This window comes from Setaria viridis, chromosome 2 (genome assembly GCF_005286985.2).
Source record: "Setaria viridis chromosome 2, Setaria_viridis_v4.0, whole genome shotgun sequence".
Taxonomy (NCBI): domain Eukaryota; kingdom Viridiplantae; phylum Streptophyta; class Magnoliopsida; order Poales; family Poaceae; genus Setaria; species Setaria viridis.
In genome coordinates, this window is record NC_048264.2 from 47,343,355 (window position 1) to 47,366,255 (window position 22,901).

The 22,901-nt window shown below is 46.4% G+C and overlaps 5 protein-coding genes across 7 annotated transcripts; 2 read left to right on the top strand and 3 right to left on the bottom strand.

Moving 5' to 3' along the window:
* Positions 1–247: 247 nt before the first annotated feature.
* On the bottom strand, positions 248–4,084 carry LOC117843948 (RINT1-like protein MAG2L). The gene is made up of 4 exons (XM_034724735.2): positions 3,806–4,084; positions 3,563–3,670; positions 2,896–3,005; positions 248–2,758 (listed from the first exon to the last, which is right to left on the bottom strand). The coding sequence occupies exons 1-4, from the start codon at positions 4,041–4,043 to the stop codon at positions 794–796; spliced, it is 2,421 nt and encodes an 806-aa protein (XP_034580626.1). The 5' UTR covers positions 4,044–4,084; the 3' UTR covers positions 248–793.
* Positions 4,085–5,343: 1,259 nt separating this feature from the next.
* Positions 5,344–6,450, bottom strand: LOC117843952 (calmodulin-binding protein 25). Its single transcript, XM_034724743.2, has one exon. The coding sequence runs from the start codon at positions 6,282–6,284 to the stop codon at positions 5,670–5,672; it is 615 nt and encodes a 204-aa protein (XP_034580634.1). The 5' UTR covers positions 6,285–6,450; the 3' UTR covers positions 5,344–5,669.
* A 3,298-nt stretch (positions 6,451–9,748) lies between these two features.
* On the bottom strand, positions 9,749–13,591 carry LOC117844585 (uncharacterized). 2 transcript variants are annotated; one of them, XM_034725304.2, is made up of 6 exons: positions 13,225–13,591; positions 11,775–12,686; positions 11,603–11,677; positions 11,142–11,254; positions 10,821–11,044; positions 9,749–10,582 (listed from the first exon to the last, which is right to left on the bottom strand). In XM_034725304.2, the coding sequence occupies exons 2-6, from the start codon at positions 12,565–12,567 to the stop codon at positions 9,934–9,936; spliced, it is 1,854 nt and encodes a 617-aa protein (XP_034581195.1). In that variant the 5' UTR covers positions 12,568–12,686; positions 13,225–13,591; the 3' UTR covers positions 9,749–9,933. The 2 variants fall into 2 exon arrangements, with proteins under 2 accessions (XP_034581195.1, XP_034581194.1); XM_034725303.2 differs by having other exon boundaries at positions 11,142–11,299.
* A 190-nt stretch (positions 13,592–13,781) lies between these two features.
* LOC117844584 (uncharacterized) lies at positions 13,782–19,552 on the top strand. 2 transcript variants are annotated; one of them, XR_004637897.2, is made up of 6 exons: positions 13,782–13,939; positions 14,647–15,040; positions 15,507–16,093; positions 16,183–17,441; positions 17,612–17,723; positions 17,856–17,995. XR_004637897.2 is itself a non-coding variant. In XM_034725302.2 (6 exons), the coding sequence occupies exons 2-6, from the start codon at positions 14,700–14,702 to the stop codon at positions 19,276–19,278; spliced, it is 2,709 nt and encodes a 902-aa protein (XP_034581193.1). In that variant the 5' UTR covers positions 13,782–13,939; positions 14,647–14,699; the 3' UTR covers positions 19,279–19,552. The 2 variants fall into 2 exon arrangements, 1 of the variants encoding a protein (XP_034581193.1); XM_034725302.2 differs by lacking the exon at positions 17,612–17,723 and adding an exon at positions 18,964–19,552 and having other exon boundaries at positions 17,856–18,062.
* Positions 19,553–21,263: 1,711 nt separating this feature from the next.
* On the top strand, positions 21,264–22,786 carry LOC117842502 (uncharacterized). Its single transcript, XM_034722973.2, has one exon. It carries the CDS (start codon positions 21,777–21,779, stop codon positions 22,344–22,346), a length of 570 nt encoding a protein of 189 aa, XP_034578864.1. The 5' UTR covers positions 21,264–21,776; the 3' UTR covers positions 22,347–22,786.
* Positions 22,787–22,901: the final 115 nt, after the last annotated feature.

Here is a 22,901-nt window from a genome sequence, read left to right on the forward strand (position 1 = left end):
TTAAGGAAAGCTGGCTTAATAAAAAGCTAAAAAAGCTGGTAAGAAGAGTGGACTGTTAGATTGTGAAATCTGGGCAAGCTGAACTATGGAATCCGCGGTAAAAAAAAAATCAGGTGTTTGTTTCAGGTAGGGATTATAAAAGTTTAAACCCGTAATTAGTAACTGAAATAAATAGGGCCTCAGATTAGTCGATTTAAGCATATGACATCACAACAATAACATAAGCGTTTGAGCTTTATGGTATCTCTTTCGTGCAAGATGAATAGAATGGATGCAATTCATCAAGCCAATCAAAGTAGTACAGACATAAGGTTGACCTTGTGTGAGCTGTGGCCATCTGCGGTTTGTTATCTCGAGGCAGATATAAAAGTTTTGCTACATGTCAACTTTGTTTGGATACAAATATTACACGGTTTCCTAAAGAATTCCATGGCTGCGGTGCGCGAATATGGTTTCCTAAAGAATTCCATGGCTGCTATGCGCGAATATGATTAAGTGTACTCCGTGAACGGCCATTTCCATGTTGTCACCTAAAGAATTCCAGGAAGTAGGCAGTACTGTTAAAAATCCTGTTATTATTGGAAAGCACTGCTGCGTGCCATACTGCCATACGTGCCAATAGCCTGGTGAAGCATCTCTTAAGTATCCTTGGTTAGTGCACATCTCTGTCTTTCCAGCCGCCTGTAATCCTTACTCTCCAAGTATGAATTCATACAAATATACCAAGAAATCTGCATCAGCATGGCAACATTAGATTTCTAATAATTTTCTGCTACACTTTGTCCTAATAAGATCAACCACCAAACTTCCGGCTTCTTAAGATCTTTGCAGCCTGTCTAGCATTTACATGGTGCAATCCTTGATGCTTTAGGCAATTGTCGCTGCTCGTGTCATTCATTAACATTTCCAGCAGGTATTGTGCATCTGACTTCTTCATGGTTAACAGCCTCAGGGATTCACTTAGGAAAGGGAGAAAAGCTTCAGGTCTCGAACAGAAGGGCCTAAAGATGTGGAGAAGAGCTTTTGTGTCAACTCTTAACTGAATTACTCCTGTGTCGGAGAAACTTACTTCACCCCACCGTATGCTGCTGTAGATGAAGTAATCGAGGCCTTCTGCTATACTCCTCCAAAGATCAAGGAAATCCTTGGAATTAAGATATAGCTTCAGCTTAGTGGTCCTGTCTGTCAGAACATCTAGACTACCTAGAAAACCAGGGGATACTCCTGTGTTTTCTTCATCCAGGATCTGATCATCTAGGGCGGTTTGCCCACTCCACGATCCAATGTTCTGGACATATTCCCATGACATATCTTCAAACTCAAGCAGAATGGCAGACAGTATCTGTTCGAGATAATTGGTCCCTAATTTAACCAAAAAGCTGGTTTCACCTGCAAACAGGGACCCTTGAGGATCCATATCCAAGAAGGCAGTATCTTCATCCCATTCCCGAAGCACACTTTCACAGTAACGTGCAGCATTAATTGCACATGAAGCTTTTGATATAGACTGATCTTCTAATGCCGTATTTGACAATTGCAATGCCTCACATCGATCACGCAAGACAAGAAAAAATTCATTCAGGAACTTGACTGAAGAGGATCTGTTATACTGGATCTGCATTCCCCTATTTGGCAGAGCACGGCCTCTTTCAATCATTGACAAAGCAGTTTTGACAACAAATTCAGAGAGTGGTGGAGCTTTGTAGTCTTCTCTTGTAGAGAGAAGAAACTTCATTGAATTTTCCACATGACCAAGCTGGTCATTCTGACTATCACTACATGACCAATTTGTCTCATCCTCCATTTCAGATTTCAGCTTATCCTGTGCTGAACTAAGCTCAACAGTAGCCCATATGTGAAGCCAATCAGGGTGTTCACCATATATTGAAAAGACTGATAATGACCTAGACAGACCTTCAGAAAGAGATGCGGCTTTCTGAATTCCTGAATCTGCCAGAAGCTGCATTCTTTTATCAAAAGAAATCATTAGGTCATTTAAGTGCATCCAAGAGGACTCTACTTCAGGTTTGCCAACAGTAGACTGATCCTGATTAGAGGTGACGAGTGCTGGGAAAATTTGCCTCTCAAGGTATCCTACAAGCATTTTCACCATTCCAGTTACCCAAGATTCTTTGGCACTTAAGCCTGCTAACCTTGCATGATCGATCAAAGGTTGCAATATATCATCCACCCCATCCATGAAATCCTTTGTTATCTTGTAAACAAGGGTAAAAATGAACTCTGGCTGCTCAGACCATTTCGCAAAATGATGTTCCATCCTTGAAGCAACAGGGTGAACTAATTCATCAATTGCCCAGAGTCCATTTTCCAAGCAAGCAGTTTTATCAAAGCACTTTGAATCTGCCCAGGCAGGAGTTGCTGCTGCTAATTGGCATTGACGGACTTCACGGTTTGCTTGTACATGCTGCAGTGCACAGAGTGCTAGGAAGCTTTGAGAATATTTCTCTTTATTTTCACCATTCATCAGGACTAGAGGATTTGGGATTTGGGAGTACTTATCATTCTGTGTGTCTGGTGAGGACAAAGGAGGTGGCCAACCCAATGCTGCAAGTAGGGCCCGATAATCCGTGAGTGCTTGAGGCCTCAAAATGGCTAGAGTTTTGTCCACTCTAGAATCAACTGCCATGATAAGGCTGGTCCACTGTGGCCTACTTGTTCTGATCCTTACCAATTCTCGCTCAATATCCCTCACAGCATTGACAGCGTTGAGCAACTTTGCTTGCTTCAATTCTGTTTCCTACATTTAAAAAGGTGGGGTTAGCACTCGTGCACTACTTTGAAATTTAGTTTGCTGAGACACCTATGCATCAGCATGACCTATTATTAGCTCCATATGAGATGATGAGTGGATAAAAAATGAGAAAAAGATCTCACATTTGATTTTCGAAGTATGGATGATAGGTTCAACTTTGAGGCCTGTCTAACGATGGAAAATGCCACATCTTCCAGGTTGCCAACCAAAGCTTCCAACTGTAGAGTAGCTTCTGGAATGTCAGCATAGCAAAGTTATAGAATGAACTAAACATTCCTACACCGTACTGAGAAGGTATAATAATACAATTTATAGAAGCCAACAAAATCCTTTCCGTGCCAAATAGCAAAGATGAGCAGATTGTCATGCAGAGGGGGAATCAAATCGAAATTTGACACTGTGCGGAAGACATTTATTCAGATAATGAACTCAACTGCAAATACTACGTACTAGTTTATGGCATACAAACCTACATGAGTATCTTAGTCAATAGACTGGCACTTAAATCAACACAGAAGATTGGTCACTGAACAGGAATATGACTACATTTCGTAGCAATTTGAAAGATCAGTGCTGCAATGTACATTTTGAGCTCTTGAGAAATGAGTGTGCATAGAAATGGATTGCCAGTGTTGCAGTAGTTAAAGCACGCAATGATATCACAGGAGGCATGACTTATAGCAAACTTTGATAGCAAATCATCTTGCTAACAATGATATCGCAGGCATTCCAGTCCAGGATTTTGACACAGTACAGTTGGTACGAAGGGGGAGAGGAAGAAACGCTGACCCGCGTAGAGGCGAATGGTGTCGATCCGTTGGATCTCCCGCACGAGCGCGGGCAGGCCGACCTTCCGCACCGTCTCCGCCCCCTCATCCTCCGCGCCGACGGCTCCGCCTAGGAAGCAAAAAGGAACCCGAGGCGGATCAGCAGCGGAGCGACAGTCTCCCACAGTGCGCGGCACCGGGATTAAAACCCTATGTCGCTATGGTTCATTACTTATCAGGTAGGGAAGCGAGCGAGCGAATGAACCTGTTGACCGGATGCGGTGGAGGCCGGAGCGGGCCCCCGCGGAGCGCGCGAGCCAGGACGCGGCCGCGGCACCAAGCTGCGCCTCGAGGCGGCGGAGCGAGGCGTCGAGCTCGGCGCACTCGCGGCGCAGCAACTCTGCGAGCGCCGGCGCGGCGGCGAGGTCGTCGGGGGAGGCGAAGTGCGCGTCCAGGAAGCCGCGGAGGCTCGCCGGCGGGGGGCGCGGCCGCGGGGTGGACATGGGTGCGTGCGTGCTGGTGGGAGAGCTTGTGGAAGCTCCACCACTTTAAAGCCCATTGGGCCCATTTACAAGTCTAAGTCAGCATTTTAACACACTAGTTTCAACATTTTTTAATAACTGAATCAACATCTAAAATTAACATATTCAACATTTTTTAAAATATAGATCAACATTTTGTAAGAAAAAATACTACATTCAACATTTTGAACTACCTACTTCAACATTTTAGCAAACTGGATTCAACATTTCTCTAACGAAGAATCAACATTTTCAGGTTTTTTTTTCCTTCTTCTTCAACCTCCGACTGGCCTAAGGACGGCTCGCCTGCAAGGGGGGGCGGCGCGGCCGGTGGGAGGATCCAACGGCTGTTGATATCTCGCACGATTCTCAAACAGTGGAAGTTGCGGAAGATTCCCCAGAGAGAGAGAGAGGAAGCGAGTGGATGGCCTTTTTCTTTCTCGTGGGCTCGTGGCCGCGTGCGACCGAAGAAGAGAGAAAGGCAAGCTTGGGCTCGCTCTTGTGCTGGGCCAGCCCAGGGCCCAGCCCGGTCTGATCAAATCTAATCGAAGAGATGGTGATGGACGGCTGTGATTCCTCGTGGTGTGGCTTCACAGACCATGCATCCAATCTGCGACACAGCTCATGACTGACATTTTGTCAGAAACCACAAACGAGAGAGAAGAGACAAGAACCTGAATTTTGTCTGAAACCACAGGTGGGTCTGGGCCTATAAAAGCCGACCCAAAACTACCAGGTTTGTGTGTGTGTGAGAGAGAGAGATGGAAATAAAGGCCTCGCTGGGCTTCTTCTGTCGTTTGGACAAGGCTTTTCTTTTTCTCCGATCCTCTAATCATGGAGCAGCAAAGCCTCCGTGATTAGAGCAGCAAAGCCCCACGGACGGACAGGTGAATCAGATTAATCAACCAAGCAAACATCTCCTTGTATTTTACAGCCAAGTAATTGACTTGACGATCCATCCATCCATTCGCTGCTCCGTTGACGAGCAGATCCCGCAACCCCCGCCGTCTGCTCCGGAGCGCGGTTTCCATTCCTTCTCCTGACTCTTCTCCATTAGGAGTATTTGTTGGCCGCTCTCTCTGCACAAATCTCTGCTAACCTCGTGTCACGTTAAGTCCTCAACTGTCGACGCACTGACATAGCATAGTACATCAGTCGAGCAGAACCAATGAATGTGATCATCAGACATTCAAAAGACCTGCTCTGCATCCAGCATTCTTTCCTGCTAATAGACTGAATTCACCAGATCAGCATCAAATAAAATAATAATCTGATTACTAAGTACTGTAAAAGCTAGCTCAGTAGTAGTAGTTCATTGATATTTCAGAGTTGTGAACCATACAGCAAGCTAAGCTGACAGCACGTACTACGTACGAGTCTAGGACCCTGGACACAGATGCATGCTGTACAACACACTACACATGCTCCATCGATCAGTCCTCCATCTCATGTGCATACAGAGAACACATTGCCATGCTGCTGCTAGGCTACCCAGTAATACCTAGCTTCAGCAGCTCCGGCCATCTACGACGTCCTAATTAATTAAAGAAATTAATGAAGCGCCGGCGGCAATGCATCTAGCAACCGAGGCTGATGCTGCCTGCTGGCTCAGAGCAGCTCGCTCCTCTCGTACATGACGTTCCACGAGTCCAGCGTCGGGAAGCACGGCTGCTGGAGCTGCTGATGATGGTGAAGCGTCGCCGACGCCTCGTCGCCGCCTGGCACTGGCAGCTGCAGCGGGTTCCCACCATACGCTCCAACCGTGGCACTGGCGCTGGCGTCCGCGGCCATCAGCACGGCCGCCGCCGCGTCGATCGCCGTTGTGGCCGTCGGGTGCAGCATCTCGATGTCGGCCTGCACGCCGGTGATCTGCTGCACCATGATCCGGAAGTTGGCGGGGTCGGTGCTGATGTACGTGGTGGGGGCGCGCTTGGACGCGCGGGACCGGCGCTTCCCCGCGCGCCCGCCGGCCGGCGCCAGCTGCTGCTTGTGCTGGCGGCGCCCGGCCATCGGCGAGTCGGCGACCAGCACGGAGTCGCAGCAGGTGGTGGTGACGTGCGGCGGCGCGTAGTAGGCAGCAGGCGGGGGCGCGGAGAGGGAGGAGGAGGAGGAGGCGGAGTCGGCGGAGGAGATGGAGAAGTGGAGCGCGCGGGCGATGGCGGCGTCGGCGAAGGAGGTGGCCAGGAGCGCGGCCGGTGGCGGCAGGCAGGAGATGGCGTCCATGTTCAAATCCTTTGTTGAATCAGGCTGGTGAGCTAGGTGAGGAGGCTAGTGTGTGTAGTACAGCGACAGGAAGGATGGTAGGAATCGAGGAGGGAGTCGATCGAGTGGTAATGGAGACGGGGAGGCCGTGTGGTGTGGTGTGGTGTGTATATAGGAGGAGGAGGAGGCGCTGCGTGGGGCTTGGGCGGAAACCGCGTGGGGGCGTCGGTCGGCGTGAGGGCGGGGCCGCCCGGTTTTGTCTGGCTGTCGGAGGCCACCGCCAGGCCAGCCAGCCCATCAGCCCCGCCGCGGTGTGGAGTCAACTCATCGCCACGCCGGCGCACACGGCACGGCAGCAACAGCAGGTCGAGCTCGAGCGGTTGCAGTTGCAGGTGCAGTGTGGCACCGCGCGGCAGCCCAAGCGTGGCGTCCGACGCTTTTCGGCGGTGAGGTTGACTCGCCAACTGTGGTACGCCAAAAGCTAAGGTTGCCATGTGCCACCACCACTCTCGTCTCCTACGGTACGGTACGGAGAAATGTACTAGCTAGGATCTGGATCTCCTCCCTTGGACGGGAAATTCTGACCGGGTGTCGGCCGGGCCGTCGATCAGCTGCTGGTCGCCGGGAATATCGGGGGGCATATGGTGGGCTGGCCGTCGCTCTCGCCGGGGATTTCCTCTGCCGCCCCGAGAGATCTCCAAACGGTAACAAAAGCGCTTGCTGGCAGGAATCACATCCACATGTCTTGTCCTCTCGCAGATGCAGCAGCAGATGCTATGCCCAGTGCGTTACCTTGTTACCAACAAAATTCTGCGAAAACGAACGGCGAACCATCTGGATTCTGGATTCATTCTATTCCCGGGGCGTGGTTACTAGCTAGTGCGATCCACATTTCTACAACTTGCTTGTTCCGACTTTCTTTCTTCAGAGTGCTCTAAAAACAATCGTTTCTTTATTAGTATAAGATTATTACAGACAGGCACCTTTACTTTTCCGTGATTCGATCGATCACCCGTTACTAGCTTTCTGGGGTAAAACAAGAGGGTTCTTGACGCGATCGAGTCCACTACTTGTGCGTCGTCGACGCAGGCATGGCATCCATCCTGTGATTGTGTGATCTGCTAAGCCTTGCCCTAAAACCAGCAGCAGCAACTCGATCGAGTCTGAACTCCCAAGCCGCAAGAATCCCCTGCCATTATTTGAGCAGAGCAAACCGTACAGCAACAACGCGTTTGTCTACAGGCCTCTACATACAGCATGCATGGCAGCACAGAGAGACAGACGGTCGATCGAGGAGCAGATGATGGCCTGACAGCGAGGCAGTAGCATGGACGCTTGCAGATTATATATATTCTACAAAACAAAACACAAACAAATAAACTGAGCAAGTTTGACGGGTTCCGATGACGTTTGTCAGCGTTGAAAACCGCCAGCATCGATCCTTTCCTGCACCACCCAACCACTCCAATTATTAAACTGACGGATGCTACCAAAGTAGGAGTATAGACGTATAGTATAGTGGTCAATACAATACTCCTACTCCTACAGTTGAAGTCCACCGTTCGAGAAGACCATGCATATGGCTTTCAGCTTAGATTACTAATTAATCAGGCAGATCGAAGCAGAACATCCATCCCTTGTAATTGAGTGCTTTGCAAGACTTTTGTGCGCCATTTAATTAAAAGGTCCATCAAGCACTCCATTGCCTCCACTAATAATCCTACTGCCTTTTCTGGTCAGATGGATGGGTCTTCGAATTCTTCGTTCTTGACAGCAGATCAAGATCGGTGTCAGGTAGAAAGCTTCTTTGACATGATCAGGGGGGAAAAAAAGTAGCAGTAATACTTGTCCAGTCAGTCGTCTCTCATCCAGAATACAAAGACAGTAGCAACCAGTAAAGTTAACCACCTACTCCGTTGGTCTTCAAGTGCTCTAGGTGCCAAAAAGCATGCATCTTTGACATGAGAAAATGGAGATGATTAGCAGCCCCTATCAATAAGCGATTGCTTCTGACTTGTAACTGTTTCAACGCTCTCCGCTGCAAAACTGATCGGCTCGACTCTTTCTTCTTCAGTCTTTAGCTAGCTTCAACTAGCAAGAGTGACGGGTTTGTGAGGGCATGATGATCTCAGACTGGTAGCAGCCATTATTTTAGGTTCCCGGCCCATACACATCAGATCCATTCTCACATATTATAAAACTAGTTCATGTGATACTACGCCTGTTTGACTTGTTACACCTGCTCCCTCATCCACTTGCATTGCTTCTTCATTTTAATACATACTCTATAGCACTCTGATGTCTGATCTGAAACAAGTTTCAGAATATCCTCCTCATCTCTGGCTGGGGCTACACAACACATGAATACAATACCTACCATTTCCAAACCATGCCGGATGGGCCGTTGATTCGCGGCGATTAGTAAACAAGCATTTGAGCTTGGACCATCATTCAGGGACGTCATGTGCTGGGAACATCCCTATCCCTATCCACAGGTCAATGCCCATGGCCTGCCCCCATCACTCCATCAGATTCAGATCAGAGAATGCCTGCCTGCTGGCCGCCGTGTGAGCCCCAGAGAGCTTTGTTTTCTGCATGGCTTTTGCTCCAGGTTTCAAACCTCCTCTCTCTCATGCTGCCATCCATTATATGGTAGTATACTCCTACTACATGCTAGCATCATGCTATAACCGCAACGTTGCACATCAGCATAGCATCGCCTAGTGATATGTGCGTGTTCGATCATCTACTGGAAAAAGGAAAAGGAGATGAAAATTGAAGCAATGGTGAAAAGTTTTGAATTCTTTTACTCTGGGGTTTGATCGGAACATGCAGATAGTTTCAGCAAGTTGATGCCTGCCTTGCCTGCAGTACGATAAAAATATATGCAGGCGACAGAGCGAGTCGACAAACAGGCGGCACGAGAAACATAGGAGGCGGCATCAGCGATTCGGTTCAGCATCATGGCCTGCTTGGGGAGTGAGTGACTGCAATGGCTTTTGACTTTGGAGGACGGAGGGAGGCCTTCAACTCCACTCCACTTGCGGCAGTTCGTTGGAATCTGGTGGACCTGCTTGTTGGTTTCCCAGAGGTCAGATGCTTGGCTTGCCCGTTGATTCCGTCCATTAAAAACTGCTGCAACTGGTGAGGCTACAGACTAGGCTGCTTGCTTGGCCCTGCATAGCATTCGTTCTCTGTCAAGTGTCAACCGGTTTGAATCTTTCGGTACAATCTTGCCTGGCTCGATCGGCCACTCAGCTGTTCGTCAACTTATGCACGCTTGGATTTGGGTGACAGCTTTTAAAAGGATATTACATCAAATTTACTTCTGTAGACCAAGCAAGTCATAACGGTAACTCTCATTAGTCACAAGGGTAGAGGCAGACAACCAAAGGGATCGTGTCAGCAGCAATGCCATGAAAAGGTCAAACTGCAGAAACTGGAGATGGAGCTTTTCCTGTGTACATCGATACTTGCCACCCAACTGATTCAGAAACTCGACTAGCATATACTACATACTTCGTATATTGCACACTCTATATTTACATACTACAGACTTCGTATATTGAAATTTGAAATCGCCAAATCGGTACTAACATAGTTCCATCACCAGGACACCAGCAGCAGACTTCAGTTTTTTTTTTCACAAGGAACATTTACTTAGCCAATTCTAAACCAATATGAGGTAGTTTGTGTTTGCAGCACTATTGGAATCCTTTCTCCAAATCCTCTCCTTCGCTGCACTGACGTTTTTCCGCAGATCAACGTACCTTTGCACTGAAATTTCAGAAAAGGCTTCAAGCTTCTCCAGGAATCTCAGCAGACTGGACTGCAGATCAGCGGGGGCATGACTTGTCTGGACATCTCCCCCCTTCCCATCATTTGGCACCTTGCCTTGGCGAGGAATGGAGCGGCATGTATCTGCGATGAGACCTTCAATGGCTTCTTCCAGGTCCCTGGTCGGTAAATCATCCAGAAGTTTTATCCACATCTCGCAGGTTGTAAAGATCGGTGCAACGGCAGAACCTGTTAGTGAAACGTCAACAGCATTTCGCTTCCTGGAGACCTTCCTCCTCTTCAGGGGCTTCATGCACTTGTGCAGCCATAAGTTTAGGCTGCAGAGGTACGCCTTGTGGGATGCAATCCAGTTTTGGAAGTTGGAACATAATTTTCTCAGCTCCACCAAGAGCAGAAGCGCAGCTTGGCATTGGGATTCCGACTGAAATGATATTTTCAGGCTGCAGCTTCTGAATGCAAACTTGATTATCCCACAATGGCTTTGATGGCACTCAAGCATTGTGGCCCACATCCTAGTGAAACTGCAAGGAGAACAGTTTCTCTGTCAGACGTGCACAGGAACCAGTATGGAAACATCTAGACAAACGCATGTTGTCTATTGTGCGCATTATTTTAAGCTAATCTCATCTGACAAATGTCTCGACAGTGATGCCTAATACAACACACTATATATCATACAGCCATATATAATGTATTATAATGCACAGAGAAAACATATTTTTTGCATAGACTGATCGACGTTGATATAGAAAAACATACCATCCAACTAGTTCATCCAGCTGTGGTTGAAGATCTTCATCTCTCATATCTTCTATGCTCTTAGAAATGAAGTCTATTTTCTGAACAGACACTAGAACTCTGGAATGTAAGTCCTTAACAGCAGCACGGGTAAAATCGATATCAATTTGATTTCCCCCTCTTGCTTCCAGGTGCCTCAGCTTCTTACATTTCTCATCATACTTCCTGCAGTTGGCGCTGCTGGCCTGAAAACAGATCAAAATAGATCAGCTCCAAGTGTCCCAATCTCTGATTGCCGGACAACCATCAAACAGCTTAGGACATCCAGAAAATAACCATTACCTTGACTTCATCATAAAGCTTGCTCTCCCATGCATACAATCTATCAAGTGTTGAGATATGGCTGCCAGCATTAATTCCAAGAGAATTTCTAGATGGCGACAGTTGTGAGGACACTGATCTATGCCAGGTAAGATACTTTATGTCAGCTTGAGGAGGAACTGCATTAAACCATGGTGCATCACATTCTTTGTATAGTGGGAAAGGTCATGTTTGATATTCTACAGTGCAAATCAAAACAGCGGAAAAACAACCACTTATCTAAGAAGCTATCGTAATGCAGTAATCACAATGGAATGAAAACTACAGTATAACAATAACTTCAAACAATTTATCTGAGTATCGCATTATGGTTACTCACTACAAGAAGCCTTGTAATTGTATTTGCAACACAGATACTGCAGAGCACTGTGCCAAAGGAAAAAAAAAGGGCAAACATATAGTTTCAGACAAAATTAACTCACATTCAGGAACAGTGGTGTCCTCAGAGCGGCAAGCAAACAATGCTGCCAGAAAACTTGATGGTTTTGATCCATGTGCTGCAGCAAATCATTTTTTATTTTAATATTATCTCAAATTGTAAGAGAAGCTAGGAAAAATGGTCATGGACAGAAACTTATTTGCTTGATGTCTAACCTATTTCTTCAGGTAGTAGAAGACGGAACTGGACTTTATCTTCCTCAAGAATAAATGGGACTTCTTTTCCAGAATCACATGCCCGAAAGAATAATATCTCAACCTTTTTCATGCATGAATTTATATCTCTTACCACGTTACCCACATCAGTATAAGGTTTCTTCAATTCCACATCCACAGGAAGAACATCCAGTGAAGATCTGCCAGTCATTGTCATCTTATTTTTGCTGTTGCGATTGCGAGAATCAGTACTTTGTGAAGCAATGTTTTCTAAAGCATGTCGTGAGTGTGAGTCAGTACTAGCAACAAGCACATCATTCTGGTTCTTGAACACCTGCACCAGAGTTTCAGTGGATGGATTGTCGAAATCATCTTCTGACTCTGCGAAACCACCATACCCATTTGTTGGAGTATTCTCTCCCTCTTTGAGCTCAGGGATCACCTCCTCTTCTTGAAGATGCCTAACGCCATCAGCATTTTCAATGTCCTGACTGCCCTCTCTAGCACCTGGAAATGAAGATTGAGCAGGAACTGACACTTCCTCAGTAGTTTTGACAGAGTTCCTCCCTGCACTCATATGATTGACGTACAAAAGAGATGGTGACACATTTGTTATTGACTCTTCAAAACATTTCCTTAGAAGAGAACCTATTTCTCTCAAAGACAGAATATAAGCGTAGTGAGAAGCTGCAAGTGCACATCTTCCATCTAGTGCTTCTCTAACAAGGCGCTTCCTCTCCTGGCATAACACAAGGACCTTGTTATCTTCAAGCTTAGAAGGTGCCACCCCCATTTTGAAGAGCAGCAGCACTCAAAGCCTCATGGACAATACAAGGACATGCCAATTTGAGGCCACCCGCTGATGATTTGCAAGTAACAATATTTGTGTGATGGAGTTTTCCACGTCTAACGCTGCAAGAGCATGGAACCAGTGAATCACTGCAGTTAAACTATATGCAAGAATTGGTAAAGTCGATAAGGATATCAGAATCACCAAAGTGAAACACTCAAAACACCTCAACAATAAGAAGAAAAGATTCACCCCAAGGGGATGCATGGCCAGTTGATTCCATTTCATTGTTGCTGCATCAAATGGTTGTTCATTTATATTTTTTACTATAAAGGCTCAATGACATACATAGAGTTAGCTGACCACATTTAAGTTGTAGCATAGCACACTGTTTAAGTAAATGACATAACGGATTCACACAAGAAAAGAAAAAGGTGTTATGTGCACAACTGTGGCAACCAAAAAAAAAAGTGTCATAATAACCAGATTAAAAGGGTTACATTTTTGCTTGCCCTATGGAAAAAGTACTCAACTCGAAGAAGCCGACCACCTCTCCGTAGTACTAGTTCGAAGGAGCAACCACTCCACTCGTGACTAATCCGACGGCCGGAACAAACACAATGAGTACTCAGTAGAAGCGGTTGGTCCAAAATTATTTACCTTTTATGGTAGCAGCTTGTACCGCGAAGGAATCCGCTACCCGGCGCCAAATCTCGGCGGGGCCCCTCCGTTGTCGCCTCTTCCGATCCGATCGACTGCTCCCGCCGCCACACCGCGCCCGAGCCCCGAGAAAGAGGAAAAGACGAGCGGCGCGCAAAGCATGACGGAGTGCAGAGGAGGCCACGCCATTGCCGTGGGCTATAGAGCGCCGACGACGACTCATCTGCGTCCGCGTCCCCTTCCATGGTGACGGTGGTGGTGGAGGACCATCAATCAATCTATCAGCCATGGCGGAGTAAAAGCACAGATGCGCCTGTGTGTGGCGCGAGCTTGCGGGCGGTGTGGTGGGCCCCGCGACCCTCTGGATTCTCTACTGGATCCAACTGGCCCATTAAAACATCCGGTCCTCCGTTTCGCTTCCTAAACGGGCCGGCCTACGATGCAAAATGACGCCCATGGCCCACCTCCTCCTTCCTTCACTCTACCAAACCCGCTCCTCCTCACGGGCCCACCAACCCGCTCTGGCCGCTCCAATTCAAAACTCCCCCCTCTTTTGCGTGATCTTTTCTTTCCGCTGGGAAAAGGAAGGCCAGCTGTTAATCGCAATTAGTGCGGGCTAATCACCCCCGACCCGACCGTTGCTTTGCCATCCCATCCATATTCCACACCGCAGCCGCCGACTCGCCTCACCTCGCCGCGCTTGGGATTCTCGCAGGTTTGCCCCTCCTGCTTCTTCTCTACTCCGCTGCAATGGCCTTCGGGCTCCAGGTCTTGCGACTTCTCGTTGGGTTTTAGTTCCGGGTGTAGTCGGTGCGGGTGGTTCTGGATTCCGCGTCGGGTTTTGGGTGATTGGTGCGCTGGGTCGAGGATCGGAGGGGCGTCCTTGAGTCGTCGGTGGGTCTGGGATCAAGGATCTACGGGACACGGCTCGCTAGGCGAATGCCTGTTGCTGTTTTGATTTTTGGGTTTTTGGGTTCAGTTGCCCTTCTGATTGAATTTTGCGCGGTTCGGTTCGGTGCCCTACGATCGAGGATCAAACGAGCATCGTTCTGCTTTTACTATGGTGCCGGTGGCTGTGCGTGTAACATGTTCGATTGATTTCCTACTCGAGGTAGTGAGATGCAGGCGTGGAGAACATGTCCAACTTCAGTTGGGAGATGACAGCTAGTTCTATTCCTTTCCAATGATATGTGGAATTACTGAACATTTCCCTGTGATTTCCCTGTGATCTTTAAAAAAAGATTCTTGTAGATTCTCATTTTCTGGGATGGTTTTGTTTCCCAAGTCTCGTGTTAATATTTTTGTTAGTTCTCGGCTAATTCGTAAAGAAAGGATTTGTTGTCTTGTTATTTCAGATGTACAGCTTGCTACATAATCTGTTTCATAGTTAATGCTTTGTTGACCAAGATCCAATCCATGCAGGGACACAATTTCTGGTGAATCTGTGAATGTTCCATACTTCTGATTTCTGAAACATGAGAAGATTCTTTTTCTTTGGGTCCTCCGCTGCAAATGCTGGGGATGAAAATGGGACACCAGGCAGTGATAGCGGGACTAAGCATAAAAAGACGCTGGAGGCAGATGTGGGCAGGGAAAGTTCCGGTTCCTGCAGCACAAGGTTGTCAAGATCCAGAAGCCGTCGTCAAAAGCGGAATAAGGAGGAGCCAGCCATTCCGAAGCAGCTCAGGAGGTCCATGTCATTCTCGTCTCCGGCCAGAAACACTTCATTGGACGAACGATGCTTTAGTTTCTCTGGTGATGTTCCATGCACTTTGTATGATGAATTTGATGCACCTCAGCATGTCAAAGATGTCACGTAAGTGGTTCCACTGCTTGATGATTTTCTATCGGTACTCCCTTATAATCTAACATGTATGGATATAAGCAAGTGTTGCCTATTTGCCGTGTTGGTAATGTTATTAAATCAAGAAAATGGCAAATACGGGGTAGATCAGGATACGTTCCTTGTGTAAATCTGCAAACTCTACTCATTTAAGGTATTAGATGCTTATTTCTTTTGACAAAGGGGTCCTCTTTACATTTTTTCAGTTTCAATGCACGTGCAAATTTTCTCTGGCATCAGTTATCTGTACTAGATGTGATTGCATAAACATTACATCCTTCCATTTTTCACCCAAATATATATTCTTGTGATTGAGTTCCACTTTAAGACTAGCATTATTTGGCAGATATCATTTTGGTATTAAGGCCTTGTGTGTCGTAGCTTGTTTTATTCAGCAAGTCATCTGAGAAATTATTTTAACAGTACTCTTAACTTGCAGCCCCAACATATGGTCACCAGAAGGGAATCCAGTTTTGAGAGAATATGCAATAAAGATCCCGAAAGAACATTCTTCCATTGAAAATGATTCTCCTCGTTCAAGATGTTGTTCATGCTCGGCAGGGCACTCTCCTGTTAGTTCTCCCATTGCTCTTCGATGCAGGTCAACAAGACTAAGCAATCTATTAAACAAGAATGAAGTACTAGATCGATACATTGATAGAGGGCATGAAGATGCAATGGTAAATGAGAAACAGAGGCAGTACTCCTCCACCGCATCTATGGTTTCTAATTTGGGAAGGCCACCTCGACCCCAATCAACAGTACCACCCATACCAAAATCAATGAAAGAGAATACAGAGAGCTACCCAAATGTAGACATAAAAGATGACTGCCTTTGGCAAGTTGCTCAAGAGGGTACAAGAGATAACTGCAAGATTACAGCTATGTGCAATGCAGGTAGAAACCACATAAGCATGCCAGATGCTTTCGAGAGAGACAGTGCTACATCTGTTGAAGATATTTATGAAGATTTGCAAGATGTGAGACCTCCAAATGTTATTTGCCCCTCCGCTTGTCCTATTTCAGGTATGACCTCAAGGTGCTCCATTCATTGTAGACTCTTCTGTTGTGATGCTTCTCAACATTTTCATGATGATGACTTGTACTTGCATCAGGGGAGCAAGAAACTGATGACATGTTGCTGCAAAGAGCTAAAGAAGTTGAGTCAAGGTTCATTGTTCCTTGTGGAGATGAATATGAATTCAACATGCTCAGAGATAAGGGAATGAGCTCAAATGACATGTTTCAATTGATCCAGCAGTTGATAGAAGATAGGAAACAGTTAGCAGATGAACTGTCTTCACAGATCAGAGCACGTATTGCAGAAAGATCTGCTGCCAAAGAGCAATACAAACAATCAAAGAAAGAACTAGATACCAGAACTAGGAGGTTGGAGAAGGAGAAGAGTGAAATACAAACTACACTGGAGAGAGAGATGGACAGAAGGTCACACGATTGGTCTGTCAAACTATCAAGATTTCAATCTGAAGAAGAGAGACTACATGAAAGGGTGAGAGAACTTGCAGAGCAGAATGTCTCATTTCAAAGAGAAGTTACTTTTCTTGAAGCAAACAAGGCTGAAGCTTCAACCAAAGCTGCAAGTTTGGAAATGCAAAACAACAAACTAAATGACGATATAGAGAAACTCAGAAACGAGCATGAGAAGCTCCATAATTCCTCAGTAGATTTGCGTGCTCGTTTTACCGAGGTTGTAGAGGAAAGGGACCACATCAGGGAATACTTGAAGGACAAGGAGGGAGAGAACAAAGCATTGCACAAAGTGATTGCTAGACTACAAACAACATGTAATGAACAGGAAAGGGCAATCACAGGTCTAAGACAGGGATGCAAAGCTGAATTAGACAATAAATTTGTTGAGTGTGACAGTGATAAAACGAGGAAATTGCAAATGGAACTTATTAGACTGACAGGGGTGGAGCAAAAGTTGAGAGGTGAAATTCAATCTTGTCATCTTGAAGTGGAGTCCCTCAGACAAGAGAACATTGCACTCTTAAATCGTTTACAAGGTGTTGGAAATGGAGCAACCTTCTCCTCAATTCGCCTTGACCAGGAGCTTCAGGCTAGAGTGGACAGCCTGCAGATGCAAGGCTTGTCATTGCTTGATAAGATCAGCCAACTTTGCACCAAATTGCTGGATTTGATGAAACACAAGAAACTTGAAAATGAATCTTTCAGTGGCAATGATGTGTTGACAGTCAGTGATTACACTTTTGAATACCAAAGCATCAAAGGAGGAATTGAAAGTTTGAAGCGAAGTTTGAAGACAATCAATTCTGTACTGAATGAAAAGCAAAGTGTAAAAGAAAAATCTGGTGAGACTGCAGCTAGAGGTAGTTCTTCCAGAGAGCAAACGGTGAGTTATTTCTGGTACAAAAGGACCTATGCTGTTTGAAGTAAATTAATTTTGACCTTGTCGTTTAGTTGTAAAAAGTGTACAGGAGGACCCTACCAGTAAAAAATAATCTTTAACAGTAAATCTTTGCTGTTTGAAGTAAATTAATTTCCACCTTGTCGTTTACACAGTAGCTGTCAAGTGTGGAGGAGAGGACCCTACCAATAAAAAAATACTTTGACAATAAGTATGTTTCTGGATAGTTACATGTTCTACAGAATGTGTTTTCATGAAACTTCTATGGTAAGAATTTTCATAGGATGCCTAGTGAAATCTAGCCCAATCAGTAGTGATTAACTATTATGGAAACATGAATTGCTTTAGCACCTTAAGCATATAATTTTTCATCACCAAATAACTTTCATTCTTCTGTAGGATGATTTCGGACTCAAGCTGAAAGAAGAGGCTATGCTCAGTAGAGTACTAAAGGAGGCACTCTTGTCAAAGGAACTTGACATTGAACAATTGGAGTCTGATCTGGCATCTTCACTTCGTATTCAAGTTGTTATGAGAAACGAGATCCAGAGAGTTCAGGATGAACTTTCTTGCATCACCCACAAGGCTAAGAAGTTAGAGCTTCAGGTAACATCATATCCTTACACCCCCCCCCCCCCCCCAATAAACTAATAGTTCATTATTTTTTTCTCTGATCAAAGTAGGATTTCCCTTCCATTGTGTATTACTTTTGAGTTGTCTTGTCTCTGGTGTTAGCCACTTGTAATGTTCAGGTTTCAGTGTATCTCAAAATACTTGTAAGCAGGTAGGTCTTTTTGCTGAATGACTTGGTTACCAGACTGTTCGCAGAACGGGCGATGTAACTGCCATATCATTGGTCTAAAAAATATTGTTAACCTGGACAGATCCATTTAAGTTTTTCAATCAAGATAGTGTGCTGCTTGTTTAGCCTTTGCTAGTCATTATTTTTCAAGTTTTGACATCTTGCTTAGAATCTAGGATATAATGTGCGCAAGTTGAGATTTGGTCTATTGTGGAAATCCTTCCAATAAGTTTTCTTATTTAGGATATTCAGTTAGATATTCTTTTTGAATGTTTCTGGAACCAGGTCTAAAATTGAAATGATGGGGGTAGCTTATGAAACAACATACTGTAGTTCTGGATGCATCAATCATCACTGTTGGTCATAAAAGAAAGGAATACCTGGGAGAATCCAACATAAAGTAGCTAAAAGAGTATTGCATTGTAATAATGTTTGCGCACTAAGTGGGGCGCACAACTTCACAAAAGGTCCAAACCATACGGTGTGTTCAGATCAATTTGCCTAGAGAGGCAACAATTGATCACTAGACATATTGTTGTGGTTATTCTTTTACCTTCCAAAAAAGGCATGATTCTTGAAGTCAGAAATCTAATAACTTGTTCGGTGTAAGGATGTTGTTCCATGCTGGATGCTACATATCTTAGATGCCAGCTTCGATAGGCTATATGATCTGTTGTTACAAATTTGTTGCAATGCACTTAACAGGTATCCAAGAAGGATGAAGCAATCAATGAGCTCCAACAAGATTTCCAGGAATCTGCGAAGGAGCTTGCCTCTCTTCGCGGAACACTGAAAACAGTGACTGAGGAGAGGGACCTGTCGTGGCAGGAATCCAAGCAGCTCAGAAGAAACATCAACATCATGCAGAACGAGGTCGTGTCACTGAAGAAGAAGATCGAAGCCTTGGACGAAGACATACTCCTCAAGGAGGGGCAGATCACAATACTGCAGGATAGCATCGACAAGCCGTTCGACATCATCTGCAGCCCCAGGTCCATGAGAGAGTTTGACATGGAGTGAAGAGTGCGGCGCCAAGAACATTTTCTTTTTACAACATGATCCTTTTCAGATATGATGTGTACTTCGTGAAAGACAGAGGGGTGCTTGTGAATAGGTCGTTCATACGCTTCCGCAGTGTCTTCGTGCAGTATATCATAGTAGCTTGTTTTGGAGTTCATTGCCCGGTTTACACCATTTGTAAAGCGTGCATAACTTGGGATATGTTAAAGGGTAGTCCTTGTCCAATTACCATCACTTGTCAGTAGTCAGTTGGCAATAGAATTTTTCGATGTTACTGTGTGGATCTTATTTACTGATGCTTACTGAATTAATAACATGGTATGGGCTTGCTCTGAACTGAGTTTCACAGGTAGGCGTCTGTCGCCGACCCCCAAAGGCTGCTTCAGGGACATGGCTCCTGTTCTGTCAAGTTCTTCATGAATGCTGGGCCAGGAATCCAATATCTTTAAGCTACCAAATCGTGAAGTCAGCTTGCAGGCTTACCTCGTCGTCGCTCCACCTTACACTTGCAGGATCCCTTTCACTGTCCTGCCATAATGGTAAAAACTTGTATCTTAGTACTATAAATATATTGTGCTGGATTAAATATCTAGTCAAGGATGGATTGAATCAAATGGCCAAGACTTTATACTACACCAGCCATCAGTTGGTGCCTTTCCTCACATGATGTGACAGTGCACTGCTGGCCTTGCCTACCAGGTATCTGTATTCCTGTACTATACTCACTTTCCTGTAGTGTGACTAGTGAGTAATGGTGTGCTCAGAGGAAAATACCAAATAAAGGTCTTGGTGAGCATTTACGTAATTACGCCCAAGGTTTTGTTACTGCAGTTCGGTGTCAACGTAAGCGAGGCCTTTGCCTCATCTGTTCCCTCTCTTAATTTTGTGGACATGGACACGCTGAATGCGCCATGTATGGTGTAGCGCTCTAGACCTTCAGTGTCATGGTATTTATTGTTGCTGATAACATCTCTGGTGTGGTTAGCTACAGAGATTATATATAAATATATAGTGCCTGCATCTCCAAGGTCGATTTCAGATCGAAAAAACGTGACTTGTTTTTTGGTTGAATTTTTCCAAGTGCCAACCACAGTTGTCGTCCTGTGATCAGGTTTCTTCTTCTTGGACTAGTATTACTCATCATCATGCATCGGGTGTCGTTATGCAGATCGATCAGTGAACGCGGTCGAAGCAATTGCGCAAGCTTGGTAGGGATTAGCATGGAATTAATTAATGTATAGCAGTTTAATTCTCTAGCTCCCTGATCCTTCTGATAATCGATACCAAATCTAACAAGGACTCGAGGGCGATCGAAATGAGCGAGTTGCGATTGGGTCGTGACGTCTGCATCAGGCCACCGCGATCCTGATGTGTGCATGTACAATAAAATCAATAGCTTTGTACGACAAATCTAAACATAAATATTGCAAATTCATTTGGACCTTATTCAAAACGTCAGGTATCTGTGTGGATCGGAGTACACATGCGATGCAAATCACTCAATTTATGGGGCCGGAGCACTGTACACGTACTCGGTTAACTTAAATTCGAATCAAAGGAACATTGTCCAGTGAGGTACTGTAGCTGTACAAAACAAAACAAAGCAAAAAAGGAAATGGGGTGGGGTATCGGCGATCAAATCACAAGCAAAAGTCTCATCTGCAGTGCACATGCACAGTACTGAAATTTAATAATGGTGGGGCTTGTTGTTTACGTAAAACGAAAAAAAATGAAGTTGCAAGTTACTTGCTGTCCTAGTTTGCTTTCAGCTTTTGGTAGCTATGACTGAGAAGTGAGAACAGGAAAAGCTTGTTGATCTGGCCAGTCAGCAACATAATGCCTCAGAAACATGAGGTGTGCGGGATGGGATGATTTTAGTTTTGCATGCGTTTGATTGGGATGGTGGGACGAGGATGGCATCAAAGTAGAATATTTCTTGGAAAAGTGGGATAGATCCATCCATAGAAAATGGCCGGACCGATCCGTCCCTCGCGGATGGTATTAGCGTCGTCTCGCGCAGTGGCGCGGGGATGGGGCGGCGGAGCAAGGCCGGGGTACGCGCAGGGATGGGACAGCGGCGGAGCAAGGCTGGGGTATGCGCAGGGATGGGACCCGGCGGAGCATGCCATGGCGGCGGCGGCGAAGCAGCTGACAGTGGGCCCCACAGTTTTTAGGTGAATGATAATTGGGGCCCACAGTTAACAGCATAAAAATGCCGTCCATCTCGTCCCTCACCCATTCCTCCAACCAAACGGACGTTCCCATTCCTCCAACCAAGCATGGGGATCTCGAAAAAAAGAGAGATGATCATGTCCAGTCCCCTCCATCCTTCCGTCCAAACCCACCCATAATGTTTGACACGTCAGTCGTCGTGACTCTGTATGCAAAAGTTGCAAGTACATATGTTTGCCGCTCCTGCCTTTTGTGTATTGGCCTAGCTGCAAAAGTAGGTGCTGCAGGCTCCTCACTTGGTCTTGAGCCGTCCATCCATCATATCGATGATGGCGAGCGTGAGAACGGCGCTGTTCCTCCTCCCTCCGGTCTCCGTCCTCCTGGTGGCGGCGGTGCGGTGCCTCTGCCGCGTGGCGGCGCGCAAGCTCAGCGCGTTGGCGCGTGCTCAGTTTCCGTCCGGCGGCTCGTCGTCGTCGCCGTCGTTCCGGTACTACCTCCCCGTTGGCGTGGAGAAGCAGGGCGGCGACGCTGCCATGCGCGAGCTGCCGGTGGCGCTGTACTACAGGAGGAGGAGGAGCTGCTGCGGCGAGGAGCAGGATGAGGAGCAGCAGCAGGCGGCGGAGTGCGTGTTCTGCCTGAGTGTCATCGAGGAGGGGTCGGAGGTGAGGGAGGTCAAGTGCCGGCACCTCTTCCACCGGTGCTGCCTCGACCGGTGGCTCCTGGCGCGGCCGCTGGCGACGTGCCCGCTCTGCCGCTGCCGGCTCCTGGCGGCGGCGCGGGCGCCGTGGGAGGAGGACTACGGCGAGGGGGAGGACTCGGACTCGGACTCGGACTCGGACATGATGCTGTTCATGGCGTGCGTGCACAGCCGGAGCAGCTGGTTGTGGCCGTCGTGATCTCGTCCGTGCCGGCCGGCGACACCACCAAACACCAGACCTTGTTGGGCTCTCCCTCTCCTAGCTAGCTTTTGCTGCCTTTTTGTTCGTTTGCCGTACACGTGTGCGCACGTGTACCGATGTACAACAGTAGTGTGTGGGGTTGCAGACTTGCAGTAGCATTATTTTTTTTTGCAGACCAGACCAGACCACCGATGGATCCCATCCCATTCCCATCCCATCCATGGATGATGAGGTATGGAGCTTATTACGCTCTGTTATGGCTGAGCATGAGCATGGCAGGGGGCATAAGATGTCACGTCGGCAGCTAGCTCGTTCTTTTGAGTTCCTGACCTTGGAGATGGATCAATCGCTGTAAAGTGCAGCAGATCCACTGTATTCTTTCTTTTTGTTTGATAACTAGTTCTGGTAATGCAATGCAGAGTGTACTAGTCGACGCACGTGTATGTACTAGTCCTAGTCCTAGTCCACAACGTGTTGGAAGCCGAACGGTGCCTTGGCCGACGACTGACTCAACAGATCCACGTCGAGTTTCTCCTTCACTTCCTGCTTGTC

Coding starts and splice junctions, on each gene's coding strand:
- LOC117843948 (XM_034724735.2), bottom strand. CDS start 4,043: ATGTCCACCCCGCGGCCGCGCCCCCCGCCGGCGAGCCTCCGCGGCTTC. Junction 3,671..3,805: donor CCACCGCATCCGGTCAACAG/GTTCATTCGCTC, acceptor TTTGCTTCCTAG/GCGGAGCCGTCGGCGCGGAG. Junction 3,006..3,562: donor CACCATTCGCCTCTACGCGG/GTCAGCGTTTCT, acceptor CTGACATTCCAG/AAGCTACTCTACAGTTGGAA.
- LOC117843952 (XM_034724743.2), bottom strand. CDS start 6,284: ATGGACGCCATCTCCTGCCTGCCGCCACCGGCCGCGCTCCTGGCCACC.
- LOC117844585 (XM_034725303.2), bottom strand. CDS start 12,567: ATGGGGGTGGCACCTTCTAAGCTTGAAGATAACAAGGTCCTTGTGTTA. Junction 11,045..11,141: donor AGCTTTATGATGAAGTCAAG/GTAATGGTTATT, acceptor ATCTGTTTTCAG/GCCAGCAGCGCCAACTGCAG. Junction 10,583..10,820: donor CTGGATGAACTAGTTGGATG/GTATGTTTTTCT, acceptor TTCTCCTTGCAG/TTTCACTAGGATGTGGGCCA.
- LOC117844584 (XM_034725302.2), top strand. CDS start 14,700: ATGAGAAGATTCTTTTTCTTTGGGTCCTCCGCTGCAAATGCTGGGGAT. Junction 17,442..17,855: donor GTTCTTCCAGAGAGCAAACG/GTGAGTTATTTC, acceptor ATTCTTCTGTAG/GATGATTTCGGACTCAAGCT. Junction 18,063..18,963: donor CTAAGAAGTTAGAGCTTCAG/GTAACATCATAT, acceptor TGCACTTAACAG/GTATCCAAGAAGGATGAAGC.
- LOC117842502 (XM_034722973.2), top strand. CDS start 21,777: ATGATGGCGAGCGTGAGAACGGCGCTGTTCCTCCTCCCTCCGGTCTCC.